At 38.6% G+C, this 16,401-nt stretch overlaps 1 protein-coding gene across 10 annotated transcripts in view; it reads left to right on the top strand.

Moving 5' to 3' along the window:
- The window catches only part of LOC132395448 (sickle tail protein homolog), a 640,240-nt gene extending 625,783 nt beyond the window's left edge, over positions 1 to 14,457 (top strand). For 8 of the 10 annotated variants that reach the window (XM_059972075.1, XM_059972076.1, XM_059972078.1 and 5 more), the window contains 5 exons: positions 4,674 to 4,793; positions 9,244 to 9,318; positions 9,455 to 11,167; positions 11,653 to 11,781; positions 12,479 to 14,457. In XM_059972075.1, the coding sequence (XP_059828058.1) occupies positions 4,674 to 4,793; positions 9,244 to 9,318; positions 9,455 to 11,167; positions 11,653 to 11,781; positions 12,479 to 12,961 (2,520 nt within the window). In that variant the 3' untranslated portion in view covers positions 12,962 to 14,457. Of the gene's footprint in view, positions 1 to 4,673; positions 4,794 to 9,243; positions 9,319 to 9,454; positions 11,168 to 11,652; positions 11,782 to 12,330 lie in introns of all 10 variants that reach the window. The other 2 variants (XM_059972073.1, XM_059972079.1) reach the window with 2 other exon arrangements.
- The last annotated feature ends 1,944 nt before the right edge of the window (positions 14,458 to 16,401 follow it).

Here is a 16,401-nt window from a genome sequence, read left to right as displayed (position 1 = left end):
GACCTGACTGCTTAAGTGGCATGATTATCAATAACCTTAATTCCAAACCTGACAATCAGCTGCTGAGAAGAAAAATGAACTGGACCATCTATAATGAAGTCCACAGATCAGCAAAGAACATGTAGAGTTTGGGAAAAATTGATGGTGATTTTGCAGGCTTTATTGAATTCTCTGTCAGCTTATTTGTCCATAATTCTTTTGGGCTGCCTCTGATGTATTTGCTGTGAAATAAAACTGACTTTTGTGCAGTCACTGATAATTATGTCAATTAAAAGGTCAAAGCAGAAACACCCCAAAGATTAGAAAGAGCCACTGATTAATTGCAGTGTTCTTTTCCCTGTCCAATCCAGCAACAATCCAATCAGCAAATGTTGTTATTAAATAGTCTTACATTTGAAGCTTAATTTTTTTTTGTCAATTTTCTATCTTCTTTCCAATCTGTCCATTTCTATGCCCTAATTTGACAAGTTAAACATCTAATTTATCAGTGGGGATACCAGCAAGATTCAGATGTCAAATGCTAATATATTCACTCTCAATCTGAAACATTCTTTAAGATGTCATTGAGAAATCTCCTTTATTCTATTTTAAGTTATATTCACCCCGTATGTACATAAGAAGCTCTCTTAAAAACTACAGATGTATAATTTTGCTGGTGGCTTGGAAATGGGAGGAACGTTAAAATTAAATCAGTTATGCATTCTAGCTTTTGGGGTGTTTCTGACTTGACCCTTTAAAATGGCATAATTGTCAGTAACTTTATGGAAGTCAATTGTATTGCATAGCAAATGCATCAGAGGCAGCCCGCAGAACTACAGGCTGACATAGAATTCCACATGCAACTGAGGGCAGTTCAAACTATTGCTGCTAGTCAATGAAGTGGAGCACTTTGATTCACACCTGTTACTTCACCTGCTCTGTCAAGACATCATTTTAAGACTTGGGCTTTGAGGCAAGTTATAAGAGACACAATCCATGGTTTGGGGAAGCGCGTGCTTTTTCCAAGCCTACCTTACTAGAAGGAATCTACATGAATTTTTCTTTCATTCAAATTTTGGAGAAGGTGCAAGTGATAAGAAATAAATTCAAGTTCAGGTACAGTGTTGCATTTCCTGCTGATAGACAGAATTAGGATTTCCACCACAGTCTCTTCAGGTTGATGGCAATGAGTGGACAAAGATTTATTTTACCTTGGAGAGCCAAACCTAAGCATTAATTTGGGATGAGCTCTGGACAATTCACAAAGCCCGGCCGTTCAGCTGCCTTTACAGTTTTTGCTTAGTGGGGTGCTTTCTGGACTGGAGAAACAGAAGAATCACAGCACAGTGATGACTGAATATTAAAAATTACTTCAATAAAGAAGGCAAACTGTTATTTGTAATAATAGCTGCTTTTATTGAAAATGGTGGGGAAAATAATGGCATTCATGAGTGACGTCTTAACAGATTGGAGGTGGAGCAAAGGTCCCAGTTGAAAGTAAACCTCTTGAAAATAGGACCCTTACCCACGATAATTTTGTGAACATTGCTAATGCAATGAAGACAGTCAAGGTAAGACAGGGCTGTGTGTGCATGAAACCTCATTGCCTTTTCCAGTTCTGCATTAGGGTGCAATGAGGCTGCTGGCTGAAAGGGTGTGAGCAGCAGGAGTTCAACAGCACCTCTTCCCTTCTGCTGCGCCACTGAGTCCATGGCCAGAGTGCAAACGTACCAGTCCTTCAATATGTAGCACGGCTCCTTTCATCTCAAGGCGATTGGCAACCATGATTGTAAAAGTCGTGTTATGTTTTAATTATTTTAAAGTAATTTAAATCCGTTATGGTTTAAGCACATTCATTATTTATTTATAGTAGGATTATTTGATTTTTTTTCCCATTCAATGTTTTAAAATGTCTCAGAACTTCAGAGGTCTTTGACAGTAAAAAGCTTACTCCAGGTTGAGGACTTCAGGATCGTCTGCCTGAAGCCTGATGACCGTTGCCCATCACAGGGAGGGAACAGTAGCAAGGCCTTGGACCTCTAGGCCAGTAGAAATTGTGGCTGCATCAATGGTTGGGGGTGGGGTTAAGCACCGGAAGTGGGCTGGACTGTGTATGACCCTTTGCACTCTGAGGTTGAACCTTGGGAAGAGCCTCTCTGTAGTAATGCACCGTTTCCCTTGCCTGCTCAATATGTGATCACACACTTTATTCAAGATCTTGCTGCAGTTGCTTTGTATGTATTTTCTACAGAACAGCCCATTTCATCATGTTGGGACAACATTTTTCCTTTTAACCTAGTGAATAATTGCTTCTCTGTGGATGAAAACATACTTTCATGAATAAAAATATCTGCTGAACAATCTACCACCTTACAAAATTATAATTTTATACTGTTGTAATGTTTTAGCTGGAATGTTTTGATAAAGGGCAATGCATGAACATTTAAGTTTGCATAACCTGACTAATATCACGCAGTGAATCGGAATCCACAGTCGCTCAAGCCAGTCTGTGGATGCAGTCCACATTAATTCACATTTTTCTCTATGTCAGAAAAGCAAAGCAAATTGTTCTTTTTTTTTGATAAGCCCATTTTAATACTGTTTACTGCATCAGTAGTTTTCCCATTTGTTTTCAAAAAGTGTGAGTTTTTTTTGTCAGTTTTGTTCAGTTAATTCTAAGACTTTTCAGCCTATTTCTTTCCACTACACTGCAGGAGGCTGCACTTACTTAAGCACAGGAGGAAACACAAGAAATTTTAGGCCTCTAGACAGTGATTAATGTGAGCAAAGCTCTTCAGTGCCCTACCCTGCTGTGTTTGCAGTGTGAGGTGTTTAAAGTATGTAGTCTGTAGGGAAATTTGCTGAATTTTTGTGAGCAAATCTGACAAGCTGAGGTTGGGTGTACAGTAATCAGTTAAAGCCAAATTTTTAAACTAATGCTATAATGTTATCTAGTCTTAACAGTTGACAATGAATTATTTTTCAAAGTACAGTAAAATCTGTGATTTAGCATGTGCCGGACTTGACAGGTGTCAATTTAATCAAACACCCTTGTCCAGTTACTCTCTTGATGTAGCTGTTCACTTGACCATGCAATCTGCCACTTCCTCTAAAAGGGTGGCATGATAGTGCAGTGGCTAGTGTAACACTATTACACAGCAGCACCCAGATTCAGTTCTGCCATTCTCTGTAAAGAGTTTATATGTTCCCCCTGTGACCACGTAGGATACCTTCAGGTGCCCTGGCTTTCTCCCACATTCCAAAGGTGTGCGGGTTAGTACGTTAATTGGTCACATGGGTGTAATTGGGCTCGTTGGGCTGGAAAGGTCTGTTGCTGTGATGTATCTCTAAAATAAAATGTTTGTCACTGAATCAGATGACATTCTATTTTATAATAGTATTCTTTTTTTAAATCAATGAATATTTTAGCAATGTGTTGTAGGATTTAATTGTGGTGCTTTTATGAAGTGGGAAGTAGATATAAGATATTGAATTTAATAGTAAGGTTAGATTTTACAGAGCACCAGAATAAAACGTTATTACACAAATTTAAAGAAAACTGTGGTGAAGTTGATGACAAGTCTTCATTTTGTAGATGTTTATAGTTTAATGTGAAGTTCAATGGACTTAATGTTTCAGAATTATCAGAATCAGGTTTATTATCATTGACGTAGGTAGTGAAATTTGTTTTGCAGCAGTTGTACAATGCATTACATAAAAAATCAGCATAAGTTACAATAAGAAACGTATAACATAAATGGTGCAAAAAGAGAGCAAAATAGTGAGCTAGTGTTCATGGGTTCTTGGTTTGTTCAGAACTTTGATGGGGGATGGAAAGAACCTGTTCCTAAAGCACTGAGTGTGTGTCCTCAGACGCCTGTGACTCCTCCCTGATGGTAGTAATGAGAAGAGGACATGTTCTAGATGGTGAGGGTGGATAGTGAACAATTGAACTTATTATCAACAGATGAAATTCAATAAATTGTTTGAGAATTTAATTTATCTGCAAATTTTTTTAAACTATAATTGATCTTCCTCTCTGACAAGAATCCGAAAACACCCAGTTCTGTGATCACAATAGAACTAACATATTTACAACTACTGAATCATTGGCTGCTGTAAACTAAAGCTGACCTGTGGTTTTAAAAATGACTTAAATTTACAAAGTGAAAATCATGATTTCAGGACATGTCAAAGTGCCGTGTGTGCTATAATAAAGGAAATGAAGTGAAGATACAGACAGTGCAGTTTTCTGATAATGATTGTGTAATCTCTTTTAATATTGCTGATTCAGCGATAAATCCTGGTCCAGACAGGAAAGCTTTCCTTGAATGGCAGTATGATTTTTATGCTCATGTCAAACTTCAGCATAGACCTTTCTTAATTGAAAGTCATCCTAAGAACTGTTAGGTCTGTACTTGGCCAAATAAACAGAATGGAGTTTGTTGGTGTCCAGTTTTCATGCAAGTTCTTTGAAGCATATGTCAGTCAGTGGCTTGCTGAAGGATATTTTATTACCATTTTAGTTTAATGATGTAACTGTTGAGTACAAAATACTTTTGCTTGTCTCTAACCACAAGGGCTGGACTAACTTGTGCACAATGATAGCTCTATTAACTGAGTTCCTGGACTCTGTGTAAGGTGGTAAGTGGGTGATAAATCTCTGGCTAACATCCTGTACTTTAATCTCTCAGGCTTTCCAGAAATGTTCAGTTATGGATGTAGGTTCCAAAACAGTTGCTGAACATCCGAAAGTTGAATTACAAGCCAGAGATGTAAGGTCCACAACTTTATCATCCCCCAAAGAAAAGAAGGTAACATGTGTGGCATCAGAATATGAGCTTGCTGTGCTCTACTCATTCCTTCTTTAGTACTAACCAGATCTCTTCCCTGCTGAAGCCTTTACTCTGAAAGCTCTGCAGCCAAAGTGTCTTATAAGATTTCTACAGTGATTTGGTACCGACAAATAATCACTTGCCATGTAACTTTTACTGGGCAGTAACTTCTAAAGCTATTGATTTGTAGGGAGACATGTTCCTTCTCATAACTTACTCCTTCTTGTAACTTAGAAATTAATTAGATTATTATACTCTAAAGCAGGGTTTCCCAGCCTCGGGTCCATGGACCCATAAGACCATAAGATATAGGAGCAGAATTAGGCCATTTGGCCCATTGGTCTGGCCCACCATTTTGTCACAGCTGATCCGTTTTTCCTTCCTGCCCCAATCTCCTGGCTTCCACCTCCCCTCCCCCTGTATCCATTCATGCCACAACTATTCAAGAATCAGTCAACCTCTGCCTTAGATGTACATGAAGACTTGGCCTCCACAGCTGCATGTGGCAACAGATTCACCACTCTGGCTGAAGAAACTCCCCCTCATTTCTGTTCTAAAAGGACACACCTCTATTTTGAGGTTGTGTCCTCTGGTCATAGATACTCCAACCATAGGAAGCATCCTTTCCACATCCACTCTATCAAGGGCTTTCAACATTCAATAGGTTTCAATTAGGTCACCCTTCATTCTTCTAAATTCCAGTGAATGCAGACCCAGAGCCATCAAACACTCTTCCTATGACAAGCCATTGGACCCCTCAGTTAATGGTAGGAGTCAATGACATAAAAAAGGTTGGGAACTCCTGCTCTACTAGCTTTGAAGGCTGGGTGGTAACATATTAGTGCTGTAGGCTGATACAGGGTATGAGCTGGTAATTTGGTTCATTGACCCAATACATGGACAATCCAAACAAACCTCATCCCCAAAATTCAGTGATTTCCCCTTCACTCCCTTCAATGGCATCACTCCGATTAGTTTTCTTTGCAATGTGATTGTAAGGCTACTTTCATCCCATTATATTTTCACTCTGACTCCCACTTTTATTAGGAAAGGAACTCGATGTAAATAGAACATGCAAGTATTTGTCAGATCCATTAATTGTCCAGCGTTACTGAACACAGTCTTGCATTGGGTCCTTCATTGAACCATACTTTTGAATAGTAAAAAACAGAACTATGAATAATGCATTTATGTGCAGAAAATGGAACACATGTTAAAAATTGGAAGGCTTTGATGTATTCTGTGTGTCTCATCTGATTGAATAATAACATTATATTTCAGTAACTGGGAAGACAGTGTTTCCACATTCAATTAAATGCCTTGTTCAAAGTTAATAGAAAGCCATCTGACAAAAATGCCAAACAAGAATCTATTTCAGAACTTTCTTCTTTTAAAAAGCGCTATGCAATTTGCAAGTCTCCCATAGTAGTTTATACTTAATTGATTTGATAGTGATCAAAACTTTTTTTAAGCTTGCAAGATGTTATTGCCAGTAGATGGTAATCCATTTTATTTGCACTTATCTGATTCTTGTCAGGTTGTAAAATTTAATCACATAGCACTGTTGTGCTCGCCCTCTGCTCTAATTCCCATAAGCTCAGTGAAAAGCAATAGACAAAGTAAAATGTAACATCTGGAGAATTTGGATATTTTCAAACCCCAATCCTTTCTTGAGGATTGTTAATCTGGTTCTGCCAAAATTAAACTCAGAAGAAGCCATAACTGAATCTGATCACATTACACAACGTTTGCCTAGGTATAAAGTGGTGTCATGCTTAAAAAAAACTTCATAGGTACTGTATGTTATCCACTAATATAGCCACTTTATAAACCACATCAGTGGCAAATATGATATGGTTGTGTAATTTATGGATATTTCCAAAATTCCATTTTAAAGAAGTTGATAAGATCGTTATGGATGTTCGAGACACTTTGGTTGTTGGAGCTGACCACTTTTTGACTGCATGTAAAACATCCTCTTTCTAGCTCTCTAAAATCAAAAGGTAGTCAGTGCTGAGAACAACCTCAGTCTTCCTTTTGGTTTACTTACTGAAAATCAACCGGACTGCAAGCATGGAGTTTAGTGGTACCAGCTACTGCTGGTTCTAAGACTTGGTTCAGTTTTCTAATGTCAGAATTTTGGCTCAATACTACTGTGCATTTGAAGTAAATCCTCAGGCTGTTTACTTGCTAAAACCTTCTATGTGATTTTGCTTGAATCTAAACAGAGTGTTATTGGTAATATATTGCAATCAACCTTTGTTTTCCTGGCTGATGGAGTGATCTGTGTCCATAGTCCATTTCTTAGCAGCAGGAAGTCTCATTTTACTCTCACCTCTTTAACTTTGCTCTGCTTCCTTACTGGTTTAACCCAAACTTTGTATTGATTATGTTTATCAGGAAATGTATTTTGTGATGATAAAAAATTAAGGGGACTGGTGCGGCATTTAACATGACTTTGATTGTTGACGAAAAAATGCATAAAAACTGGTTTTATACTCAAATTGCTTAGTTTATATTCTGCAATAATAAATGCCTGTCCAAGAAGCATTGGGTGGTGGGCAACGCTAACAAAGTTGAAGGGTCTACATTAATGGAAATGCTGATCATTTCATCCAGTAAATCCAGTCCAGAAAACTACCAAAGATGGAAACCCTCTGATTGGCCTGACATAAAGTTCATAAGCAAAATAGCAAATTAGTTCAATCAATCAGTAGATAACCTATAGTGTGAAATCTGTGCATACTATTTATAATGGTACAATAATTAAAAAATACAAATTTTAGACTGTAATGTCTATAAGACCATAAAACATAGACGCAAAATTTGCCATTTGGCCCATTGTGTTTGTTCATTGTGGCTGTTTTATTACCCCTCTCTGCCCCATTTTCCTGCCTCCTCCCCAACCTTTGACATCCTTACCAATCAAGAAGCTATCAACTCTGCTTTAAATAAACCCAATGACTTGACCTCCACAACAGTCTGTGGCAATGAATTCCACAGAGTCACCAGCCTTTAGCTGATGAAATTCCTTCACATCTCTGTTCTAACGGGATGTCCTTGTACTCTGAGCCTGCACCCTTCTTCCTAGACTCACCCACAATAGGAAACATCCTCTGCATGTCCACTCTATTTAGGCCTTTCAATATTCGATAGGTTTCAATGAGATTGTCTCTTCTCAACTCCAGTGAGTACAGACCCAGAGCTATCAAGCACTCCTCGTGTTAACCCTTTCAGTACTGGGATTGTTTTTCTCTGGTCACTCTCTGATGCCAGCACATCCTTCCTTAGATGAGGGGCCCAAAACTTATAAATTTTCTCATAAATTGCAAAAACCACAGTCACTGATAAAGCGCAGCCCCTATTGCCTGAATTTGCACGATGCTGCTGGATCAGGCGGTATTAAAAATTCAAGGTTCTTTTTCTGAAGTTCTCTTTCGCTTTTAAAGGAAGTAAATCCTTTTTTTAAATTGCAATGCAGAGTTTCTATTTTGTTTGCAATCTATTTTAAAATTTCTTTGTTTTCACTTTTTGGCAGCTTTCAAGTAGAACCCAAGATGAAACAGTATTTTAATTTTTATTGCCATAAAATATTTTCCTGTGCAGACTGAATTGATACTCAGGTTATTGCTGCAGTAACCATCAGCTCCCTCTAAAAGCTTCATGGAAGAGACTTCTGTACCAATCAGCCAGATTTTATTCATTTTTTTGTTGCAGAGCATTCCATTTAAACTCCGTTGGGATAATTATTTGCTGCATTTTCAGTCAGTTACTAATGGTGATTCTGGGGGAGAAAACTTGTATTCCAGCAATAAACAAAAGATTTGCAGACTGGATGACTGAAGATTTCACGAACACTGAAATCACAGATGTCCTTCAATCTCAAATTTGAATCAATACTTGTTTGCTGTGTATGGTGTGAATTAAATTTATTCAAAGGCATTAATGCTTTGAATGTTTCTTTATTTGTATCAGCTTCTTTGGGCTTGCTTGCTGAATATCTCAAACGTTATTGTTGTCTTTTTTTTATTTTGGAGCTTTGGCTAGGCTAGATGCTGCCGGTGGTTTCTTTTGAGATCTGATGCTAAGGCTGTTTGTATTTTGATGTGCGGTGACTGACCAACACCTTGTCCAATCTGTGACTTACGCTATTCAATCTTTGTGGGGATTTGCTCCTGTTTTGCGTGGTCAGTTTTTAACTTGGTGAATGTTTAATGTGCTGTATTTCAGATTGTAAAGCTCCAAGCTAATATTTTTGTTGACTCACTTGGAATATTTTTGGTTGCATTATGCCTATGATACACCGCACTGCAAAAAGGTGACTGCAATGTATTTTGCAGACTTTAGGTTTAAGCTGCTCTGCTTAAATGTAGTTCCTGATTTCCAGACCATTTCTTGTGCAATAACTTTTCATAATCAACTATCCTAGCAGAGACCAGACACTTTTGGCGAACAGGTTATATACACAGAGAATGAACCCATGGCTGTGCTGGACTCTGAAGTGGTAAGTAATCTGAAATGGCAGCATCTGGGAGCTGCTTTCTGTTACAAATTATTAATACCAAAAAGGTAATTTTGATTCAAAGAAATTGTATTGCAGAATACTTTCTTATTTGTAGGTTTTCTCTTTTTTTCCCCAGGTTTCTTGTGACACTGCAATGGCCTCCAATGTGTTTGAATTCCATGATCAGCCAGCATTTACTCAAGTGGAGCTTCAGCCACAGAATGATAGCCCCCTATCTTCAACACTGCAGAAGAACACTGCAAAATGCTTAATTGAAGAACAGATATCGGAGCTCCATCAGGCGCATGTCGCCGTTCATTCAGTTGAGGATAAGAAAGACGTCCCTCCAGAGAAAGAGTTTTTGCCAACAATAGAAACTGATGAATTAAATGTGAAGCTTGATACGAAAACTGGTCTGCAGGATTTTGACTCATTGCGTGGAGCAGACAAGTCAGTTTGTACAAGTATTTCCATATTTGAGGAGGTTGTTGGTCAGAGTCTTCACCCCAAGCTGAAGCAAACAAGTATAGCAATGCCCCTACTGCAGTCCACTAAAGTTCTAGAACAGCATGACTCATTCATTAACAAGCGTGAGCCCCTTGAGCAAGAAATGCCATCAGCTGAGATGCATAGACAGAAAAACAACTATAGCCAGCAGGTGGTATTGAGACAGAAACCCCTCCAAAACATTACCATTAAATATCAGGATGACGTTGAATCTTCAAGCTCTTCTGATGAAGAGTCCCGAACAAGTGACAACATTGCATTCATGATCACAAACACTGAAGTCCAGGCGCTGTCCAGTGGGGAGGTCAGTGAAATTGTGAACAAGAAAGGCGAATACATCCAGACAGTGAACGTAGATGCAAATCAAGAAATGACGGCACATCGAGATAGTTATCAAGAGGCTGGGCAGGAAGACCCAGTGCTCTTCATGGATAGAAAACCAGTCATTATCATCTTTGATGAGCCAATGGACATCCGATCAGCTTACAAGAGATTGTCAACAGTGTTTGAAGAATGTGATGAAGAATTAGAAAAAATAATGGCCGAAGATAAAATTGAAGAAGAGAACGAAGAACCTGAAGAGTCCATCCCTGTAGAAACGTTAGATAAACCCACAAAGATTAGTGATGAAGTGCAAATGCAAAGCATTTCTTCTCCCAGGGGTTCAGTACTCAGTGATAAAACTTACAGCCTGTTACACCTTAGTTCCACTGAAATCAGTGCACCAACAGAAAGTAAATTTGATGAGATAGAATGTGAGGACTCAAAATCAGATTGTGTAGAAGGGGGCCCATTTTCCAACAAGCCAGACAGCAAGAAAAAGTTTAAATTTAAATTCCCCAAGAAACAATTTGCAGCTCTGACTCAAGCTATTAAAACAGGGACAAAGACTGGCAAGAAAACATTACAGGTTGTTGTTTATGAGGATGAGGAAGAACTTGATGGAACAGTGAGACAGCATAAGGAAGCTAAAAGATTTGAAATTGAGCAATCAAAAAGCAAAGATGAAGCCCCAGAACCAAGGCAATTTAGCTATACTGACGTGGCATCCAATCCGTCTAGAACTGACCAGATTCGAAAAAATACTTACCAGACCTTGAATAGCCTTGAGCAAACTATCAAACAGCTAGAAACAACTATTAGTGAAATGAACCCGAAGGTGGGAGAGGAGAAGTATACAACGTGCCCCTCGAGGACAAGTGAATTAACTCAGGGACCTGTATCATGGGATGAAGGCAAATCTACTGAGTATCTGTTGCATTCCACTACCAAGGCAACTCATACCACCAAGACCAAACCACCACTCCTTCCAAAAATCTCCACAAAATCAAGTGAACAGCAGGTGTTCTGTTGTGTTTTTTTATATATGCTACATGTGGGTGAAGTGATTCTTCTTTCTGGTTTCTAACACCTGATGCATAACTGGTTAATAGTTTGGTGAACATTGGTGTTGGGCAAAGCTAATGTTTATTAATCTGAAAGCTAATTTGATCTTTGTTGATTGAAACTGTAATGATGCTTTGGTCTAACTGGGTGTTTGATCTTCAGGTAATGTAAGCTGCTTCTAAAATAACTTTTTTTTTATTTTCCACCTCTGCACTTCTAATCAAGCTTGAATCTGGTTGAAATGGGGACCACATTTCTGTTCCCTGTGCATGTGAAGGTAAATGGATTTCTGTGATGTTTAGGGCAATGGTGACGCACAAGGAGGCTGTTTCTTTTCTGATCTTTTGGAGATTTTCTATCCACATTGTGATTCAGACCTTTTCACAGGAATAAAGATTTTCTGTGCTTTGTTTTAAGTGCAATGATTTGATTTTCTTGTAGGGTTCAAGCGTGATGTCCCCAACCAGCAGAATGCCAGTCTCCGTAGGATCAAAATTACGGCAGCAACAAGGCGGTACAGAAAAAGTGACAAAACAGAAGCTCCAGGACACCCAGCGACAGTTCCGACAGGTAGTTTTGTTCTAGACTCTGGCCAGAAAATTAAGAAGAAAATTAAATTATTTGTGAATTTTAAAGTCTTTTTTTCTTAATTAAATGTATTAAATGTAAATGTTGCAGTATCTGATTTTAGTTACACAATTGATTTATGAACCGGACCTGGTATCAGCTCGTAATTGCTGATGAACTGTGAAATATCTTTTGTCTTTACTGTAATCCTCCAAGTATTTTCCCATTTCTCTGTCGTAACCTCTTGTTGAACATCTGTATCATCTTGTGCAGTAAACCAATTAACAAGTAACTTGCTACTGATTTGTTTCCCATTTTCCATCAGAATTTATAGTGTGTGACTTGAATGGCAAAAATAACCAGATTTAACCTATACACCTTAACTAACTACCATAATAATTAATAGTTTGGAATATGAATGACTAGTTAGTTAGTTTAATTTCCAAGCTTGCATTCTAATAGTAGAGATGCATGGTTCTAATAATCTCAATATTTATACTGTTTCCTTTTATTTTCTTTCTTTCCACATTTGTATGTTGTGGGATTTACCAGGTCCGTTAAACTCCTGCAAGGCTCACCAGGATAATAAGGTTCTGCAGTGTTAATTCTTTTGTCCGCCTGGGACTGTTCTGGCAGGCCCCATGGCTAAAATGTTGGTGGCTGTCTGACAAACTTTATCTCCTGCCATCTTTGTTTGCAGGCTAATGGAAGTGCTAAGAAACCTGGTGGGGAGAGTAAGGCTACTTCCCCTACTTTACCTGCTTCTAAGATCCCAGCCTTTTCTCCTAGCTCTGGGAAGAGTAGCTCTGTGTCTGGTTCTAGCAATGAAAACACTAACCATCCCAGTACTTCCAGCAAACATCCCTTATCCACTGCTAATTCCCTTGCTCCAGCTTCGGGGCGTAATGCCCAAGTTCCATCTGGGTCCCATATTCCTTCTACCTCTAATGGCTCGCTTAAGCTTCATGCTCATAACCCCGCCATAACGGGCAGAGGGCAGCCTCTTTCTTTTCAAAATGGCAGATCCCCTTCGTCTTCCTCACCTTCTTGCTCATCCCCGGTTTCTCCAAACTCACTGACTCAAGGGGCGAAGAGCATCCGGACAATCCATACTGCTAGTTTTGCCAGCTACAAGCAACAGAACATCAACCCCAGCAAATCTGCTGTCAAAGAAACTGCATAGAGACATGTTGGATCCATTCCATCTTTAATTTCTTTTCAAAAAGATTGCATTAGAAGGCTTTTCATTTCATTATGATTTTGTAAAATTCCTCACATTGTGTGCAGCCAGAATTAACGGACTGTTGTGAACCTGCGGACACTGAATCCTTGTGTGGTTTCAATGGAAATGTGAAGTAACTTGTAGTGTTTCTCTTGTAAATAATTATTTGAGTTGAGCAGATTCAAAATCAGGTGGTATAATAAAAGAATAGATGTTGAGGTATAACAAACACAGTAGCAAAGACATTCACCTGCTGACAACCTTTTTTTCAAGCACATTGTTTTGTAGACAGAGTATATTTTCACATTGTGCAGTTAGCATTGCTTTGACTATTGTAAAGTTTGAATAACAGGCACTGGGATACTGATTTTAAAGCTAAAGCATAAATTATTCTATACCAAATCATCACAATGGGGGGGGGGGGACTGGCAAACTGTAACAGAGTCATGAACATAAGGTCAAAGGTAAAACAGTAACAAGGTAACTACACACACAGCTTGCACTGAATTAAACCTATTCAGTATATTTGTTATTAGACTGCTACAGTAAGAATATGACAAGTGCTTTATTTAATGCTTGTTTCTAAATTCTAGCAAGTGGACTTTACCTGCAGCTAAAAATGCTAAGTCATGGACAACTACCTGTAGCTTAAGGAGATGATCTGTAGTGTGTTTATTGACCATAACTAGCTGCATATTTCATTAAAGCAAGAAGTAATCAATACTCCGAATTACGTCTCTGTTTCCACTATTTTTATCAAAAATAGTGCTTCATATGATGATGAAAAAGGGACATGATAATGCCAATCAAATACATTGTTTGGACGAGTTCAAGACTGGTGTAATGTTGTAGATATACTATCTATGTTGTACTGCCATTCTCTCAATAATAAAACTATATAAGTATTGTTTTTTTTTGGAGTGATGGATGAAATTCTGTTTCCTATTTTGCATCAGTTTTAATGTAAAGGTGATTATGCTTTCTATTTGCTGCAAACTTTGTACTTCCATTTAATAGCCCTTAAGATACCATTATAAAATCGTTCTTTTTAAAACTAATTTTAAGCCTAGTTTCAAGAAAGTGAAATCTAGTTGCGGTTACTTATTAAAAAATGTTAACCTACATTAAGAGACTTGTAAAACTGGCAAACCTATATGTTTTGTGTGTATATGAAGTTATACACAATATCTGCTTATAAATCTGCAGGGATGCTTATAGTTTTCACTCTAGTACCAAAGTTTGTTAATTTGCATGTCTTTTTATTATAAGATATATTTTAAGAAACAGATGGGTATATGTGATCTATAAGATGGGGCATGTTTGCACATCCAGAGGTTTTTTTTGTACATAGTTTTGTTATTTGTAAAACATATTATATTGTAAAATACGGCATTGTGGTGAACTGCAAACTCTAGCCTTGTGAAGAAGCAATGGAAATAAAGGGCCGCATGCTTGTAGTTCTATCTTTTGTCATTTGAGTAATGGTATGTTGATCAGTATAATTCACCTGAGGAGTATCAAGAGTCCATTTACCACCCTTCTCTTACACTCTCTGGGTCTCTCGGTCTCTGTATTTAGTTTCCAGTTGTTAAAATGATAGATATATAAAGATACTTCATCAATGTGTTTGTGTCACAGCAGAAGGTTGGTACTGCTTTGGGAATTGATTGAGGAGGCTGCACTTTACTACAGATATCCCATTGGATCAGCTATTCAGGGAGGTTGTGTTTGGCACATTGGGAAATCAATATTTCCAATCATAAATGAAGAGTGAATGGAACATCACCCTGCCACCAACTGTTACCCTGCATATTCCAGTGTTTAAAAAGCTTTAACAGAATCCTGTGCTACATTTAAAGTTGACATTTTGAAAAGGGTAGAAAATCATAAATTTCAATTTGAACAAAAGCTGAATATGTTGTGCCTTTATTTGTTGCATGTCATGTTTATATTCCAGAGCACTTTAAATGAAGACTAGGAGTCCCAGTGCTACTGTAGAAGTGTAGCGATGAGTCAAACTGCTGCGCATGTTGGAAATTGGAAATAAAGCAGAAATTGTTGGAAATACTCTGCAGGGCAGGTAACATCTGCAGAGAAAGAAACAGGGACAACATTTTTGTTCAATTACCTTTCACCAGGTTCAGCTTTAACAATAGTTAATGCAAGCAGAAAATACTGGAAGCACTCAATATGGTAAGTTGCACAGTGTATAGAAAACCAGAACATAGTACAATACAGTACAGAAATAGGACCACAGCCTGCGTTTGGCCCATGTCCCTCTGTTCCAGTCTATTCACTCATCTGTCTAAATGCCTCTTAAATAGATCTACCTTTATCACTTTCACAGGCAACACATTCCAGACACTTACTGTTCTCTGTATTTTTTTGTTAAAGGTCCTTGCATCGTCATTAAACATATTTCCTTTCACCTTCGGCCCATGCCGTGTTATATTTGATATTTTCACCTTTCGATAAAAGGCTCCTGACTATGTAGCCTCTGAAAATTTTATATGCATTCAAAGTTGTCTCTCAGACTCTGATGCTCCCAAGTTTGTAGAGTTTCTCTTTACAGCTCCTACACTCCAATCCAGGCAACATCTAGGGCTTCCACATCCTTCCTATAGTGCGGTAATCAGAACTGCATGCAGTACTTCAAGTATGTCCTAACCAAAGTTTTATTCCACTGTAACATGGCTTGACAACCGTTATGCTCAGGGTCCCGACAGATGAAGGCAATCATGTTGTACTCCTCCTTCACCACTTTCAGGGAGCTATGGATTGGCAGCCCAAGGTCCCTCAGGGCTTTGCCTTTTACTGTATACTTTCCTCATTCATTTAACTTCCAAAATGCATCACCACATACTTTTCTCCTCACAAATCTCCATCTGATCACTATAGTGCTGCATCTATTGACAACCTTCATAACTATTTACAACATAAAGATTTTTATTTATTTATGACATGTACACCAAAACATATAGTGAAATGCATTGTTTGTGATAGAAGCGGCTGGTAAGTCTTGCCGCACACTCTGACATCAACAAAGCATGCCCACAATGCTCAGCAGAACAGCACAGTGCACAACAACCAATCCCCATTTGTCCGTCCCTCCTGCCAGTCCTCCAACCCAAGACAGGTCGTCTTCAGCCTCTAGCAGAGTTAGACTCGGCCTGACAGACACTGGGCTTGGACTTTCCCAGTGGATTCATGGTGATTCGCAGACTCGGGGCTCTGGCTGTCGGGCTTTGACTTCTGGGCTTCTGTTCAACTTTCAGGCCTCAATCTTCGGTATCGAGCCCAGAACCCAGTGATCACCAAACATTAGACCTTGAACTGGATACTCAATTTGTATACCTTGGGGACCTCGTCCTTCCTGCCTGTACAGAACTTTGACCTTGGAA

The sequence above is a fragment of the Hypanus sabinus genome, chromosome 6 (assembly GCF_030144855.1).
Source record: "Hypanus sabinus isolate sHypSab1 chromosome 6, sHypSab1.hap1, whole genome shotgun sequence".
Lineage (NCBI taxonomy): Eukaryota > Metazoa > Chordata > Chondrichthyes > Myliobatiformes > Dasyatidae > Hypanus > Hypanus sabinus.
The sequence above is the reverse complement of the archived record's forward strand: the minus strand, read 5'-3'. Positions and strand labels throughout refer to the sequence as shown.